This window comes from Camarhynchus parvulus, chromosome 3, assembly GCF_901933205.1.
Source record: "Camarhynchus parvulus chromosome 3, STF_HiC, whole genome shotgun sequence".
Lineage (NCBI taxonomy): Eukaryota > Metazoa > Chordata > Aves > Passeriformes > Thraupidae > Camarhynchus > Camarhynchus parvulus.
In genome coordinates, this window is record NC_044573.1 from 67929407 (window position 1) to 67947809 (window position 18403).

Here is an 18403-nt window from a genome sequence, read left to right on the forward strand (position 1 = left end):
GGAAATTATCATGGCACCAGATCTGCCTGAGTTCAAGGAGCGTCTGGATGACACTCTTGGCCATTTGGTTTAGCTTTAGGTAGTCCTTCAAAGAGCAGGGAATTAGAATCTTTGGTTCTTATGGTCCACTTCCATCCCGAGATAGTCTAAGGTTCTATGATAAATATACTTACAATAAGCGTATACTGCATATCTATTTGAGAAAAATGAATGCATGAAAATTAAAACCACAGGAGAAAAACTCGACCATTAAAAATGGCGCCCTGGATCTCATCCAAAAACAAAACATGGCAAACTGCTGGAATACTTCAGAGCCCTAAAGAGGTAGGATGGGTTTTACAATCCATCTGCTACTTTCATTGCTCATGGGCAGGAAAAAGTAAATCTGTTCCCTAAAGGTATTTGTTTATCCTGTTTTTAAAAATGGATGCCACTACAGATGGTCAACAACCTCCTAGCCTACATGTCAGTGTTTAGCTTACAAGCTTACACTTTCTTTGGAAAGCTTGATTTTTAGCCCTCTATTATATGTCTGATGCATAAATGCAAACAGAACTTTATTCCCTTCACCTTTACAGCAATGTCCCATATTTCTTAAGATTTATAACCTAGAGAAAATAGAGTGGAGGCATAAATCCAGTTCCTTTATTTTTTGTCTCAAGTATCTTAGTCAAGAGTTCTTCACCTCGGTTTACCTCCACATATTCTCCAAGTAGTCTACAGCTTCCTTGAAGTGTAATGCCAAACTTGGACACATCACCTTAACTTTCATCTCATCATTGTCAAGGAATGTCTCCTATGTAACCACTCTGTTTATACATTGCAGCATTATGTTTGAAGCTGCTTCCTCTTCACTCTAAGAAGGACACACTTGACTTGCCTGGGAGATCTAAAGTTTTGCTTACAATATACAACATGAAATGAATTCAGTTTATGTTTTGACATTCCATTCAATTTCTACCATAATTCTTTGGTAAACACACAAGGAAAAAGCTGGCATTTCTGACTCCTATAAGTGTATTCAGGTCTCAAAATTGGAGAGTTGACACAATTGTAACCCCCCAAAAAAAGCACTGGTGCAGCTAAAGTCAGGGCTGGGAAGTCCAAACTAAAGGAAGAAACGCCAGCTAAATTAAAAGTTGCTAAGGAGAATAAAGAGCAGGCAGTTCTTCAGCTGTATAAATAAGAAGGAACCAAGAGAAAAGAAATTATGTCACTATGTGGAGTTCAGATAAAAATAACACAGATAATGGCTGTAAAACTAATGACCAGGCATTTGGGATAAGATTAATCTGGGCTGTTTCAGCTGTTCCCTCAGAGTAAGACTTTCAGAAATACTTGCTTCTCCCTTCTCCTCTCATCTAAGACAGACTTTGGCACTCACATGGGAGCCCATGGAGACTTTCAGGTAAGCACCAGAGCCACAAGCCAAGCAACTTGCAGAAGCTTCAACAGGCCCCAGCAGGGGACACAGTAGAGTCACTTCAGTACAGGCAACCAGAGACGTGCTTCATCAAAAATAAGAATGCTTGTTTTATTATCATCATTTCCTTGGCTTTTTTTCCTGCTATAAAATCATAATGTGTTTGTACAATATTCTTATTCTGGGAATGTATTTCAGTCCACATAAACATCTGCACTTAGTTACGTTAGCCAGTATCCAAATCCCAGCAAGATCCTGCCCTGATTATTTAGCTCTGAGTGTTTTTGCCAGCTTCTATTCCCAGAACACACTGGATTTATAGCTATGTCCAGCCTCCAGCTTTTCTAGTTAGAAGATTGTAACACACATGCTCAAACTGAACATCTTTTGAACTAGGACGAAGTCTTTCCAGCAGGCTCAAGTAACTAGCCATTAAACTGTGCTAGCATACATTAGCAACAGGAAAATGAACTATTGTTGGATACAATTTGTTGGTCTGTATTTTTAATCACACTGTTTGACCTACATCTTTTGTTTGCTTTCCTGGATATCTAACCATAAAATACAACCCTTGATTCAAATGCCAATAAAACCTGTTGTCACAATTTTGCATAACTCAGTGCAAAAGAACCCAGACCTCAAGTAAATAACTCATAAGTCTTTTTTTGGGATCACTGCGTGTTTTTGTCTGCTGCCTTGCAGAGCTAGATCCAAGCCATGAATAAAAAAGAGAGATATACAGTTTCATCTGAGAAGACAAACAAAAACATGCAGGATATAAATCAAAACAAGGATTTGCAAAAGAATAGAGTAAGCACTTACTAAGCCAAAAACATACTGTTCTTGTGAAGAAGCCTGCTCTGACCACTGTGCTTTCTCCAAATGTATGTTTATGGAGTTCCAGGCCAGAACATTTTTGGAGCATAAAGACATGAAGCATTCAATCCCAGCAAAATTCACTGTGATCTGCCTAATTCTCATGGAGCTGAACTTCACCACAGTTGTGCACAAGCTTACCTTCCCAATGCAGCTTCTAGACAATTATTCTCGGACAGATGTTTCTTTGAAGACTTATTTTACATGACTGGCAACTGCCTCGAACTGTGAATATGCCAATAGATAAATACATAACTCCTACCCTACCCCTCCCTCTCAAGATACAATCTGAAAACAAATTTTATGCCTTTCTTCAAGCAAGAAAACTGGTTTGGGATACACTTTCTTTGTATCTGGTTTGGATCTCTCAGCCAATGCTGAAATGCATCTACTTTGCTTTGGTGTGTGAAAACACACACATTACAGAAATAAAAGCTTCAGAAAGAAAAAACAGAAAAGAATTATTAAAATGTATTTAACTCTTTTGAGTTGAAATACAAGTGATGTAACCAGTCAGCCAATGTAACCTCATGTATTATCCATTTCTTTTTTTTTTCCCTTTCAAATCCCAGCTCCTGGGTCTGAGCAAAACAGCTTTTTCAGCTCCTGGTCCCTCTCTGAAGCAGGCAGAGATGAGAAATGCCCAGTCACCAGCAGGACCAGGTTCAACTGTTTCCCTTTCCCTCCAGCCACTTCACCTCACAGAAGGGCAAACACAAATTTGTTTCTGTGACTGGACAGCCCCTGCCAGCACACAAATTTTGAAGACTGACTATTCAATGCTGCCATCGTTTAAAGACTGCCCCATCCAGTACTTGGTTGACAGACTCAAAGTTGCAGCCTTCCACCACAGCTTCTGCCCAAGAGGGGAACCAGAGCCCTGCTTCTCCAGCTCCAAAATAACACCCTCTCCCCAGGATTCTGTAGTCGACAAAAATATCAGGTCAAGGTACAGAGAGAGCCAGAGAGATTTATGTACCCTATCCCTACCAGGATCAATGATTCCAGTATCCAGAAATGCACAAAACTATCTCAGAAAATCTATCTGCATCATGAAAAAATACCATGCTTCGAATTTTGTCTTAAGCAGCTTTAAGCATACAGAAGCACTAGCACAAGTCATTCTGAAAAAGCAAGCTCTAAATATCTCCTAGGCAGCTGGGGAAATAGGACACCAAAGATCACATACTATTTTAAGTGTAAAAAAAGTATAAAATTTTATTTGACAAGTTAACAAATAATAACATTTCATTAGCCCGTTAAAACACTTTATTACAAGGAAGTGTAGTTGAGATACAGCTACACTACATGGAAGTTAATTCTAAGGTGAACAAACTGACCTACTAGAGAGTAGGCAGTTTAGAATGTACAAGTCTACTGTATCCAGTTTATTTTTAAGAGGTATTTTGTACAACTAAAAATTTACTAGATGTCAGACAACTTCAAAAACTTCTAACATAACAAACTTCAGAACTATTCTTCTCAGATGACATCATCTTTTTTCAGAGATAGCTGAAGTTTCCTCACAGCTTTTAGCAGCTGAAGAGAACTTCTGCTCTTCTGCCCAGGACAAGGTTTAGACATATTTTCCTTTACAGTGACTGCAATCTCCTTTGCTTCCTTTTGTTCACCACACTTTAGTTTGACATGAGTTGCCCCTTGCTTCAATTTCTGAGTTTTTCTCTTTAATTTCTGCACCTAGGGAAAAAATACTAATTAGCATGTTACATACTCCAAAGACCCACAGCTATAGAGGTGACTGGACTTCTACTGAACTTCAAACTAGAGATGACTAAGAGACATCAAAAAAAAGAGAGAAAAGTTTAAACTTAGTAAAGTTGTCTCACTGTAACAGAAAGCTGACCTTGCCCATAAAGAAGCCACCAGAGAAAACTGACCTCATCCACACCCAATTGGTTGTTGAATCCCATTGCAACCTAACATAAAAATGCTTGCTTGAGACAGCTCTATAATAATCTATACATAGATAATCTATACATTATTAAGAGAATATCATCTCTTAATAATCTAAATCTGTATTTACAACAGTTTCTTTTCATTTCAGATTGTACTATCCTAATAAAAAAACCAAACAAGCAATAAACCTCTAAAATGTGTACTGTTAATTATCAGTTATTGGATCTAAGCAGTTTATTTTGAAGCCTCCTTAACAAAAGTGGAAAACAGAATAAATAGGGTTAATTGCTAAAGAATGTTTTTTAAAATGTCAAATAATGAGTCTTGACTTGCACTTGGCATGAAAAGGTCACTTCCCAAAGATAAAATTAGGCTGGAAGCATTCCAAATGCCAATTTAGGCTTTAAGTCCATTTCTAAAAATAATTAACTTTAATTGCATTCTAGAACATATTATTAACTGTGAAACAGAGATTAGCATGGCACTTTTAGTATGGCAGGTTCTAGAAAAAGAAATATGCCTTAGAAATATTAAGATTGGTCTGTACAAAATACAAATGGAAATGTCTGTGTGCAAAAGCACTAGGAAAAAAAACCCCACAGGCCAAGGAATTAGAGGAATGGTCTGTATTGATAACCAGGGCATGATGGACAGTAATCATACAGACACTACTATTTACAGCAGGACCCTAAGGGGTGTGCTCTGACCAGGCTGTACCAGAGCACAGAGGACTTGCCAGAAGATCTGCACACTGGTAAGAGCCAAAGATGACAACAAGATTGCACCACATTGTATGTGCTACTCTTCATCATCCCGAAACAAAGGCAAACTGTGGCCATAAAGATATGCAAAAGAAAGAAACCAAGGTGCAATTGTTACCCAGTGTCTTAGGTTCCTGAAGACAGCAAGATTTTGAGGCAAGGAGTAACACCATAATTGTTGGGTCTTCAATATAAGAGTTTAATCAAAAAAACAGCTGGCATTGCCAAGAGAGGCAGTGAGGACTCAGCAGTCAATGCCCATTGTCCATACTGCTAACATGCAAGTCTGACACATCTGCTATGACATAAAGCACCTCTATGCTTGCAATTACATGGACAATAAAAAGTTTAAGTGAGTAAAATCCATCAAAAATGAATATGAATAAAACTGGTCAGATTTAAATTAACTATATCCTCCTCTTATCATAAGGTTTCATGCTGAGTTTTGTTTTGTTCCTGTATAAGCAAAGTTCTCAGGCGAGTATTTATCTTGAAACATGAGATTAAAAAAACACAAATAATCAGACAGAACTATGGATTGAATGTTGAATCATATGCCCAAACCAAATTGCTACAAAAGAGTTAGGTTGTTCAACTACAGAAGAGGGATTTTATATGGGCACGTATGAAAAGTTGCTATCTATGGCTCTAAACTAAATACTGACAGAGTGAGGGCAGTTTAAAGGTTAAACAAAACTGAAAAACTTGCCCAGCTATGATTTTGGAGAACCTCTGGTCAACAGACTAGTTAACAAGAAAGCTTCAATGTTTCAGTAATATAAAAGACATTTAATCCAGTCTGTACAGGAATTACAGCTTCTATTTTCTCATTCCCCTGAGGGACAGGATATAAAGAAATGAAATTTCAACAGTTTGTCTTAACACAGTGAGCCGAAGCGACAGACAGTGCAACCCAGCTCGGTACTGCAGAACTGCCACAGGGCAGGAAGCTTTCCCACCAGCATACCTTCCTAACTGCCAATTGTAAGCACTTTTTCTTGATCCAATGAAGAAATTGGAGGTTCAAAAATATGAGCCAGCAGTCTGATTATAATCACCCATACTGGAACATCTTGGCTTAAAACATTCCAGTGACATTCTAGCTGATGGCAACAGGAGGCAGAGTTGTGGCAGCCTTTCAACAAAAATGTTAGTAGCTGGAGAGTTTACATTTCATTCTTACAGTAGCCTGATGCTTTTTCAGCTTGGATATTTGTTTTCCTTTCATCTCCATTTGTTTTACAAGGCAATCCAGCTCCTGTTCCAGGTCTTCACGAGCCTGGGAGTCTTGAGTCTCCTGTATCTGCTTCAGAAGTTCTTGATGCTCACTATTAAAGACAAGAATGGCAATCTAATGATACAGTGTCTAGGATTTCTTCCTGCAGGAGTTCCTAGCCATTTTGTGCAGAGTATAGAAATTTAGCATTATTTCCACTCTCACACAATACACATTAATCTGGAATATATTAACATGAGAAAGGGAAAAGGTTTCCTGTGAGTCTGATTTTCTCATTCCAAATTTTCAGCTGATGTCCATCTTACTTCTCCTTCTTCCCACAGGCATAGCAACTACATGTGTAATAGTGTGCAAAATGAGATTTTTGAAAGCGAACAGCAGCTATGCAGTACAACATTTTCACTTCCTGACAATTTAGTGCAGACTTTGAAAGCTTAGTGTAATACATGAAAGTATTTTTTAAACTAGTACACTCAAGTTACAATTTTTCTGACAAATTATTCAAATTAAAATATTATACTCAGAAAGATTTCCAGCACAGTGGGCTGCTTAATTAAAATAATCAGATTAAGTAAAAGAAATTGTGTAGATCTTGATACCCAGATACCTGAACAGGTTGAAGCCAGAGACCCCATCTCTTAGATAAATAATCCCTTTACAAAGGTCAGAGCTTCTATTCCGACTTCTGAGTAACTGCTTCTCCTTGACAGTTTAATTGAAGCAACTGGTTGCTGCTATTAAAAAAAAAAGCCTGTCCTTAACTGCTATGAGTAAGCTAGACATTGCTTTTTGAACATTAGATTGCTTGCCAATTTAAATTTTACCACATCAAGGATTTCAAATCAGCGTCAACATCCTAACTGGTTTAATCAGCACATCTTCCTCCACTGTTCAAACCACAGTTCATCATGTTGACATGTCTGCTATGACCAGCTACAGAGCTTTGGCCCACAGTCCCACAAGCCTGCATTAATGGGAAGGTGCCTAAGAACACAACAGGCTGTAATCCACATTTACTTGCATGGCTAGAAAGATATATACACTCCCATCTGAAGTGTTAGCTTCTTCCACACCCTGCCCATTTTCTGGCAGGAGACCATTCCTCTTTCACAACCCCCTTACAGGACCAGCAAGTTCTCCTGCTCTCAACAAGCCAAGGGTACGAGCACCAGACTGACTCAGCACAAGGACCCGGCAGGTACACGGGGAAGGAAAGAACACGCAGTGAGTACAAAGGAACAGGAGAGATGTTGTGACAGGACTGCTCAAGCCAGAGCTGTATTAACCCATTCCACCACCCAAAATGACTGCATCCTGCAAGCCTACTATCAGCACCACCTTTGCAGCCTTATCCAGCAGAAAAATTTTGGTTTACTCTGTATATCCCAGAATATGTTTAAAATGTCTAAGAAGCACAGGTCAGAAAGGCTTTTCATTTGCTGCTTTTCTAAATACAGGATATGGAAGCAGAAAAACAAGACCAGTGAAACACCAAGATAGAAAGAATTTTTTGAATGAGAAAAATCCTACTAGTCAAGCCTGCTCAGGTCATTCTGTCAACAAGCAGTCCTAGAGCTAAAACAGGCTAGGCTCAATTACAGCACCCTGTTGCTTCTCAGGGCTCCCGCTGAAGTCACGTTTACTCACAACACCAGCCATGGGTACTCACAAGCTCATTTGGCCCAGCTTGTCTTGAAAGGCCAACAGAAGGTCTGAAAAGCTCCTGGTGGCAGTGGGTGATGTGGAACAAGAGGATACAGATTTTGAAAGTGCACTGTGCCCTGAAATCCCAGCTGCGGCTCCTCCTTGTCCTCGCAGTGAGATACACGGATTGCGATGCTTCATAATGTGCAGCACGCTTTGTACGTTTGCACTGACAGAATGGCTGGAGCTGACAGACTTAAAGAAGGATGATCAGTGGCTTACAGAAGTAATTAACAACTACTCAGCCTTACTCAAGCCAAAGATGTCACTTTAGTGACAGCAGTGGTTTTCACCTACCTTCCCAGCCACAAAAGGTAGTTCACCAGCCTTTACATGTAATGGTGAAAGCTGCATTTTTTTCATTGTAGGATTTCTCTGCCATAAGAAAATATAAGACAAAAAATTCTAATCTGCTGACTCAAGAGTACAATCTTAAACTATTTTTTAGGGAAGTAAAATTCAAGTAAATACACAGTGAAATGCATCACCTCAGTTTTCTTCTGGTTTAAAAAAATAAATTTCCTCCTGTATGTTGTTTAACAATTAGACTAACATTAAAGTAATTGAACCTTGTTTACTTATGTTTTCAAAACCACAGTTGCAAAATTTTGACTGGTCTGTAACATGTGTTGCAAAATAAATTCTCTTGATTTCAGTAATCCCCCCAAAACACACGACCTTAAGATGCTGATCTAAAACTGCTTTGGAAACTAATTTTGCCAGATAAACTAAAAGGAAGCTAAGACAGGACATGGGGGATGGCAGCAAGACTTTAACAGAAGTAATTGTCAAGCTGATAAGGAAAGGATTTCAAGTGATGTCCTACTATACAGGCTAGAATTAAGGAGGAGGTTTTTCACAGAAAGAGTGGTCAAATACTGGAATCATCTTCCCAAGGAGGTGGTGGAGTCACCATCCCTTGATGTGTTTAAAAAAAGACTGGATCTGGCACTTGGTGCCATGATCTAGTTGAGGTGTTAGAAGATGGGTTGGACTTGATGATCTTAAAGGTCTCTTCCAACCTAGAAATTCTGTGATTCTGTGATTCTGTGATACCTCAGTACCATTTTAACTAATGAAGGAAAGAAAAAAAAGAGGGGAAAAAAGAGTTATTTAGCACTGTTTGTCACTTTGGAAGTGGAGTAAAGTGCAGCAGATAAATCAATTGCCTCTTACATCACCATTTTTCACAAATTCCTGTCTCTGTGCAAGTCAGATGCTATCAGCAACAGCATGCTAATAAAAATTTCCACGTTACCTTCCTAGGTTTTTTGTTCTTCCCATTTTCCTTTTCAGGTTCATGTTGAGATGTTACTGAAGACATCAAAATTCTGTTTATATCAAATCCTGTTTGAAGCTGTGGCAATAAGCAAAAAAAAAAAGCAGCCATTTAATGTAATATTAGAAGTATGAAATACCAAGGTTTAACTAATTCTCTCATTCATGCATGGATAAGAACCAATTAAGGGCACTATTAACTGTCCTGCTTGGAAGGCATAAGCTACGCTTAAAACCTGAACAGATTACTAGGAACACAGGGTATCAGGCAGATCTTGCAGCTCTGTCTTAGTATTCCTCATTTTCATATTCAGCTGCAGCAGCAGCTGTATTTTTCCACTGTGACAACCAGCAAATGAGATAAGCCAATCCTGCCACATGGTGAGGATGTGATCATAAAATCCAAATTATATGAACATTTGGCTCCTACAATCTGGGGACAAGAGAACTAAGCCTGTCTGTGTTACATTGAGGTCAAACCTGCTGGACAATTCTCATACTGCTCAGTGGTTCAAAGTTGCTATCAAGGCCCATGATAAACAGGATGATAATCATCCCCAATTAAACACAGGACAAGGACTTTGTTTTGGCATGTGTTACAGCTGCAGCTAAACAATGCTGTAGGTCCACCACTAAAGTGAAAATATTCTGGCTTTCTGTCATAAAGAGGAAGTGAGGAAGTGAACCCTGTGCTTCCCAGCCCAGATCCAACAGACCTAAACCCATCCTGCAGGGTAGGAAGATGGTACTAACATGACTTTAGGACTCAGTTTATGGCATCTAAGTAGTTTCTTGACCAAATGTTTAGACTATCTGCTCTGGGAGAGTCATTATTATCACGTTTCTCAGAAGATAAAATCTCTGTACCAGGCCTTTTGCTCTGCAGCAGCATGCAGTCTAAGCAAGAAATCAAAAAACCTACAAGTTTTCAACTGCATCATTCTGCTGGATTCTGGAGGTGGTCAGACATCTGGGCTACAAATTTGCATGTTATTTAAAGCTTCCTGGGTTGATGAAAACCCATCATCCTTGGATGAGGTATAAGAGCTGACAGCAGTGATGAATTAAATTAAGGCATCAGCTTTGCTTACATTATTCCAATATTACTCTTCAGCACTGCAGCCCCCACCTCACCCCAAGAGAATTCCCTCACAATTGGTCTCTCTTTCAAGCCGCCTGCTGCTTATGTACAAAGTGAGGAATATGACTACCTTGCCCCTTTAACAAAAGGTGTCATAATTTTGCTCTCTTTGGCAAATACTCCTCTCTCAGATGGATGCTGGCCCAACAAACTGATTATGGCTTCATAGAATAATGAATTATACAAGATCTCATTTGATGAACAACATATCACTGATTAAGGTTTTTCCAAGTACAGCTCTATGTATTAGATTCCTACAGATCTTAACAAAGGGAGGAAAACAAACATAACAACCAACCTCACTTGGTGTATATGGTTTCATATGTGACCACTTTCAAGTTACTGAAAATTAAGTTAACCTGATTCAGTTAGAGATTTCCTAGAAATTAATTTTCTACCTGGGTCACTTAGAGCAGTGTTGAGGCTGATTAACTGTATCACTAATACAAAGCCAAGTAGAATCTTTCTTCATTGAGATATACAACACACCTGGCAAGCTTTCTAATATGTAGCTTATAACTGATCTAGGTAGTATTTCAGGAGTTCTGCCTGGATAATAAACACAAGGAGTTAAAATGTAATAAAACAAGAAGGGCATTTTGAACAGAGGGAATAGATTTCTTCAGTACTAAAAAAGAAGATAAAATAAAATCTTTTCAGTCTACCTGAGCAGTTTTATCTTGTATTAGCTTATGCTGATGCTCTTCTTTACACAACTTTTCTTCTAAGTGTTTGATCTTGTCCTGAATTTGAAGGCAAAAATGATTAGTCCCACTTCAATTTGAATGTTGAATCAGAAGTCTGGAGGAGCTCACAACTGTTATGTGGGGATAAAACCCGACTATGGGAATTTTTAAAGCCCAGACTGAAAAAAGACTCACGCACACAAAGCTGAGGTGGCATTCAGTCAGGTATACTTTAACAGAGGCAACTTTTGCAAAACTTAGTACTATTAATAGTATGCCAAAAAATGATAACAAATAACTTTCAGACTGTCATTCCATGCATGCTTACTTCAGCAATTCTCTGAGCAGCAGTAAGTTTAAGACACTCTTTTTCTAGCATTTCAAGCTTTTCAAGTTTTGCATGCAGTTCCAAACAGTTCTGATCTTCCTCTTTCTGAAGCTGAGCCTGGAAAAAAAAAGCAAGAATGAAGTTGGCGACTGATTGAAATTGTTTCAGACAGCAAAAAAAACCCCACCAAACCACCCCACACTAGAATAAAGGTGTTTAATTAGTTTAAATTCCATATTTTTTGAATTGCAAAGTGATGAAAAATACCAAGCAGACAAAGACGACTTAAGCTTCCAGCAGCTTTTTTGTCTACCAAGTGTGCAAGTATTAGCATGGCTTTGCTCATTAGGAGTTCCACCCAGGGAGCTTTTCATACACTTCATTGAATGGTTGTCATCAGCCATACACTAAATTGCTTCTGTTTGCTAGCAGCCTGAGCAGAGCTGAGGAAAAACAATGACCACAAAAAACTTCAGGTCCTGCACATTTCGATACTTTTGAACTATGTCACTACTTTGTTATTATGCTGAAGGGCTTCACCTGTTGTTCTAAAATCATCTTCTTTTCCAGTTCTGCACTGGAAACCATCTTTCTCATGTAATCCAGCTGTTTCTCCAGCAGGGAGCAGCGGGATTGTACTGCATTTGAATCTACAGAGAGAAACAAGACATTCAGTACAGCAAAGGGAGCTACACATTTAGCCAGACTGTAATATCATTGAGGAATTCTCTGTCTTCAAAACAGGCAAGAACAGTTTTGTCAGTCTGAACAAGTAATGAGGTTAAAATGTATTTTATATGTAAGACATGAGAATCAAAATGTTTTTTCAAAGGTAGTCTCTAATTTGAATTCCAGAGGCATGAGCACTGCAGTTACTTTGATTTGTATCAGCAGATACCTAACCAGAATCTGAGAGAGGAGAATCTTCTCCTATCTTTTCTCAAGTTAGCAGTGTTATGTAAGCTGCTGCTTGCTTATTGGAGGAGTTAAACATACCACCTGAAACATGCTAAGTATTTAAAATTGCTTCATGGCTTATGCAATACTCAGTTGATATATGTAAAAAATATCACAACTTTATCCACAATTATCAAGCTCCCGTCCCTCCTCAGCTCTGAAGCAAAAAATGAAAGGGGGCTGCACTAATTAGCAGTTTTTCAAAACAAAACACTCCCTGGATTATACAGTCTTAGTGTTGCTGTGGCTACACCTTATCACTCCAAAGAAATACCTTTCCTCTGTTGCATCAGCTCTCGATGTGCTGCATCCTTCTCATAGGATTTGTGCTCTAAGACCTTCTTGTACTGAGCAGCTGCTCTGGAGAGGCTGCACAGTTTATCTTCAGCCTGTGACTTCTCCAGCTCTCGGCAGCGGATCTTTTCTTGCAGGGCTCTCAGGGCTGCCACTACAGCTAGCAAACAACACAACAGCTACACCTTAAGTAACAGTTCCTATTTTGATGATGATTATCATTATTAGAAAACACTTCACATTACAATATACTACCTAAATTTTCTTCCTAGTATCACTCCCAAAATTAATGATATTCCCCAGCTGTACACTAACATATGCAGAACACATATGGGAGAAAATGGATGCGTTTCCTGCATAACTGAGGTATGAAGCTCTGGCCCTATAAGCAAAACTATTTTCACTCCAAATGACAGCAAGCACAAAGAAATAATGGCAAATAGAATATAATAAACCCTAGGCCTTCTCTTTAAATAGAAGCAGAGAACAGAGGTATCCAAGTGAGGTCATAAGTATTGGTGTAAGGCAACTGGTCTGGACAGATTAAAAAGAGAAAACATGCTCACAACAGGGGGAGAAATTAGATAAAAAGGACAATTTAGCAAAGGATACATTGCTAAATACTTCATTGTTTCAAAAGGTAATGTTTCAACATCTAGTATCTTGTTTTTGAAGATTCTTTAAACCATGGAAACAAGTCTGGAAGATTTTACTTTCAGCCTCAAATCAGTATGTGTCAAATTATACCAAAAATAAAAGCTGCAATTTCAGCTATAAGAAAAAGTCTGCTAGCTCTCCATAAAGCATACACACCTGTGGAAGCTTAAGACATGTCCTGCAACAAGTCAAGCTTATTTTCTGACATTTTATAATTGACAGTTTCTCTATTCCAAACTCTCTCATCAAAAGAATACCATCAAATATTGCTACCTCCGTAACAACTTTCATCATATTATCACAAATCTATTAAAAACAAACAAACAAACAAAAACCAAACAAAAACACAAAACAGCAAAAACCAAGCAAAGATCAAACAAAAACTCAAACCAAAAAGCAAATACCAGAAAGCAGAAGGATGAAGTAGGACCATCTTTTCTATCTTTCTATTGTCATACCAAACATTTCCTTAACCACTTAGCTACATAGCACTAAACTGATCATTGTAATCCAAAAAAAGCCCAAACTCTGTATGAAGTAAGATTACTACAGAAATCAGAGATTTTTCAGGTGAAGAACAATGATCACATGCACACTCATGGGTTATGTCTGTGCAAGGTAGCAAAGTTGTCCATGATAGTAAGTCCAAGTATGGGTATCCTTAATATTCCCCTGGCTCTCCAGATATGTTAAGCCACTGAGCCATTTGCCTTGTGAGCCCCAGAGAAGCAGGAGCTCAATTGCAGGTGAAAACCCAGCAGTCACCCATTAAGGCACATGACAACTGTATGTCATAGGGACTAACTTTTATGCTGCTAACTCTCCTGGGAGTCTGAATTGTTCAAAAGTTCTCCCAAGGAAATATACCATGCAAAACAAAAAACAAAAATAAAGAAAAACACAAAAAACCAACCAACCAAACAAACAAAAAAACCCAAAAAAAACCCCAAACAAACAAAAAAACCCACAAAAATAAACAAAAAACCCCCAAAACCAAAAACAAAAAAAAAAAAAAAAAAAAAAAAACCAATCAAAAAAACCCACCCTTAGAAGTGATTTTAAGCTGTAAGGAGTCAAATAGCACCATGCAAAGCCAATTTCAGGTCACTGTACCATACTAATGATCTTTTTTTTACTGTATTTGAAGCCATGAACTACTTCTACTGAGTTGGAAGCATTCTCCTTTGCTTTCAGAGGAAGTCTGACAATTTTAAGTTAAACAAATTTCAAAGCCAAAGTTTACAAGGATGTTAGAAGATTTGCAGAGGTTTCCATTCTAGATGTATGACTTCAGGGAGACTACTCCCTCAGGACACATATACATCCTGTCTTAATGTCAGACTGATAACTGCAGCAAGTCATTGAACTCAGTCAAATAGGATGGTGAGTTTGCTCAAGAGATTTCACATGGAACAATTAAAAAGACTGTTTTAAGGACATATTTTGGCTATACCTTGGTTATTTGGGAGAGAAGGCCTGTTAGCAGTAGCAGCTGCCAACTTCTTTGATTCCATATAAACAAAAGCTGCAGGAAGCCTCCAATCTGGTGGCTGAAGAAAGCTTCCTATGAAACTGTTCTTTGATTCAGAATCCATAGCCTGTAGAAAGAGACACATTTAATGACATTATTTCTTTAAAAGACTCTTTTTCAGAAGTATGTCACTGGGCTGTTCCTGGCTCTGTCTATATCAAACCAGATCATGTACACCAAAATAATAATAATAGTAGTAATAACAACAACAACATCAACAATAATTATACCCACACCCCACCAGAAGAATCCTGTCTTTTAATGCAATTCCAAAACAATGTCTTTCATAACACTAAAAAACAGCTTTCTTTGACCGACCAAAATTTTCCAAGATTTTTCTAGGTGCTTTCTAATAACTTATGCTGATTTTTGTCCTTTAAAAACCCAAGTATCAAGAGCATTTTCTACTAATTATTTTACATACTTCTATGTTTTGACTCTAAGTGCTCCCTGCAGAGCAAACATTCCAGGTTTTACAGCCTATTTCCATTTGCAGCCTCCTTAGTGCTCCTCTTCCCCTCTTTTTGGATGTAAAATCAAATTACATATGGTAAATATTGTACCATTATTCCATAACAAAGACACAGTTCTCCACATTTAGTGTTGAGATAACAGGAGGATATTTAATATGCAATATCCCCAGTATTATCTCCATTATCAGGTGCATGTATTAAGTCCTGTTTCTTCACTTCCTTTTTGTTCCACCCTTTCACATTCTTTGTTTTATGAGAAGCACATTTGAATACAGTTCACACCCTGTCAAATAGAAATTTTTCTTGATACTCAAGACATGGGACAGTGAAATGTGCAGAAAGTGCCTCAGGCTAATACAACCTCTAGGAAGTTAAAGCAAGTTTGAAATTATCCTACAGTGACCTATCAAAGTAGTGCCAAGCATTTCACTTGATACAGTGTAAGAAGCAAAGAGTCTACACAGCTTCAGCTAATAGAAAAGCAGCTTATTTGAAGGTTCAGTGATATAACAATTATGATTGTTGGATCACTTATGTTTAAAATACAAGGCATGCAACTGGAACAGTCTTCCTGCTTAGGTAAGGCTATTTACAGATGTTAGTCGCCAAGAAAATCACCCAAAGGAGGTATCTAGTAACATGAGGAAGAAAGAGACCAAGACTAGGGCCTGCTGATGAAGCACACCCCAGGAGAAGCCATTCATACTGGGTGGCAAACAAGGGAAAAAGTTTCCAATAACAAAAAAAGTTTCTAGGAGCACTTGCAGCTCTTACAGCTAAGATTAAAAATAATCTCCCAGCCACATTGCCTCTTCAAGGTATGCACTAAACTGAAGGGTGAGCAGAAATTTTTCTTTCTTCCTCCAAATTGTCATCACAGAGATGTCAACATGAGCACCTCTTCACCAGGGCTTGCTTGACTTAGGGCCTCCCAGCCATCACCACTTTTGTGTGCTAACACCCCTGAGATCACACTATTCAGAGCAGCCCCCTAGTCCCCCCAGTTCTTTTCCAAAGACTTCTCCATGGGGCCTTGCTGCCATCCTACTCACAAGCTGCCATCCTACATCCACAAGCTCTTGGCACTGGGTGGGCAGCAGCAGACAGCCAGGTACCCCACCATCACTTGGAAGAGGTTCCATCTAGTGACCCCACCACATTTTTGGCTACAAAAGCTGTTAGGGGCCTCCTCACCTCTGTCCTTAAGGACTGGGAAAGACCATCATGGGATACCTGGCCAGTTCTATCAACCATGTCCAGCAGCACAAGGGGCAATGGCAGTGAAAGGCACAAAGCAGGGAGCAGCAGAAACCTCAAAACATGGATGAGAAAGTCCTGTGGCCACAAAGGTGGTCAGGGCCAGGGCAAGAGAGGAGATGGCCCTGGCATGGCACAGTGCATCAGCATGGAGTTTCAGAAAATAAGAGATCAGCAAGACTTAAAAAGTTTCCTGCTGCTATTCAACCCCTTCACATTGGTGATGAAAAAGACTAGCAAAAAAAAGTCCATAAAAATGAGCATACGCACAAGCAAGAAGTTTCCTACCACCACTGTAAATAAAAGGCAACTTTGGAAACAGCAGAGGAAGAAGGTGGTTTTAGCTTACACCATCCAACCTTCTGGCAGTCAGCATAAGTGGAGACTCGCTTTTCCAACATCCTCCAGTGGAACATGGCTCCCCTGCATGCCTGCACAGCTACACATCCATTACTTTCCTTAATACTTTCTCATAAACAAGTTCTGCTGTTTCCAAGGAGATGGGTCTGTGAACACTTGTAAGGAGGGCAGTGATCCGAAGCAAATAATGAAAAAAGGAGGGAATAAAGAAGCAGAATATTTGAGAGGTTTTGGATAAGCTAATACAAAAGTGGGGGGGCATGGGGGAAACCTATTTGGCAGAAAGGGAAATAAAACTCCTTTAGTTCTGCAAGTGAAACTAAAGGGAAGTGAAACAGAAGAGGCCAGCTCACCTGCCTGGTGGTGGTGGTGATTCAGCTAATCCGGTGTGGGCTTCAGCATAAAAAGTCCACAAGTTTAATGTGAAAACAAACACCCTCCAGCTGGAGGGGGGAGCTCCCCAAGCTGCTCCTAAGAGCACAGGCTCAGCAAAGGGTGTGAAAGAAAACACCAGAGGACCGAGACACCTGTGTTTGCAGAAACTCTGCTGCAGACACAGTTAGGGACGCCTTGCTTTACCACAGCTTCCTCAGATACTGAGGCTGTGTGCAGCAGCTGAGGGCATGGTTGCTATAGTGCTCTGAGGCTGTGTCAGCATAATTACTGTGCTAGAGTGCTCTGGTGTAGACAAGTGCTAATATCTCAGCAGGTAAATAGAGTTTATAGCAACCAAACTGCACAGGAGGAACGTCTACAACACTGCCAGACCTCAGGCAAGGAGATGCATGCCAGGAAAAGGACCAGGTCACTCTACACCAGCAAGGCATCACTAAACATCCTGGACACTTCCAGCCCACTGCAACAAGAAACATATCAGGAAATAATTAAGTAGTTTCACGTATGCTTCAACGTCAACTGTCCCACCACAACTTTTTCTCCCCCAAGTATTTAAGCTTCTATAAAACCATCACAACCAGGTTCGCTTTTTAAAAAGTCTTATACAGCAAGCTTAAACAACTCTCTTATTCCACGGTGCTGCTGCCATGGACACCTGGTACACAGCCCTAGAGAGGTGCCTTAAAGCAGATATGGCTTCCCAAACAGCAGTGTTTGTACTAATGTAACTCCACAAGGCTTAGGGGGATTTAGCACTTGAACAACACTCATTAAAGCAGCCAGAATATCGTTGTTTAGACAAGCCCTTGGTTGAAGAAAGCAGTGCACTCCTTTGAGTTTGGGCAAGAGCCAAGACAGAAGTATGCATATTAAACAGAGGCTGACAAAATACCCCAGTTACATGCAGAGGGGAGGGGAAGAAGGAAGAAATGCCTCACTCCCACCCCAGCAGCCTACACTGCTGTGGTGAGCAGGGCGAAGCACTTGTGTTGTGCAGGTCGTATCTGGAGTCAACCCTGGCCTTTTGGGCTTTTTAACGGGAAATGGCACAGCCTGTGTTGGTGGATGCTCAGACACCCAATGTTATTTTACCCAGAAAAATACAAAGTAACTGGTTCCAACACCGG

General features: G+C 39.5%; 1 protein-coding gene across 1 annotated transcript; it reads right to left on the reverse strand.

Annotated features, from left to right (window-relative positions):
- Nucleotides 1-3781: 3781 nt before the first annotated feature.
- CEP57L1 (centrosomal protein 57 like 1) lies at nucleotides 3782-17312 on the reverse strand. The gene is made up of 11 exons (XM_030945813.1): nucleotides 17234-17312; nucleotides 14713-14857; nucleotides 12583-12762; nucleotides 11892-12001; nucleotides 11352-11468; nucleotides 11003-11080; nucleotides 9177-9275; nucleotides 8216-8293; nucleotides 7884-8113; nucleotides 6161-6305; nucleotides 3782-3997 (listed from the first exon to the last, which is right to left on the reverse strand). The coding sequence occupies exons 2-11, from the start codon at nucleotides 14852-14854 to the stop codon at nucleotides 3782-3784; spliced, it is 1395 nt and encodes a 464-aa protein (XP_030801673.1). The 5' UTR covers nucleotides 14855-14857; nucleotides 17234-17312.
- Between the last annotated feature and the right edge of the window lie 1091 nt (nucleotides 17313-18403).

Coding starts and splice junctions, on each gene's coding strand:
- CEP57L1 (XM_030945813.1), bottom strand. CDS start 14,854: ATGGATTCTGAATCAAAGAACAGTTTCATAGGAAGCTTTCTTCAGCCA. Junction 8,114..8,215: donor TACCTTTTGTGGCTGGGAAG/GTAGGTGAAAAC, acceptor TCCTTCTTTAAG/TCTGTCAGCTCCAGCCATTC. Junction 3,998..6,160: donor TGAAAAAGCATCAGGCTACT/GTAAGAATGAAA, acceptor TTTTTTCCCTAG/GTGCAGAAATTAAAGAGAAA.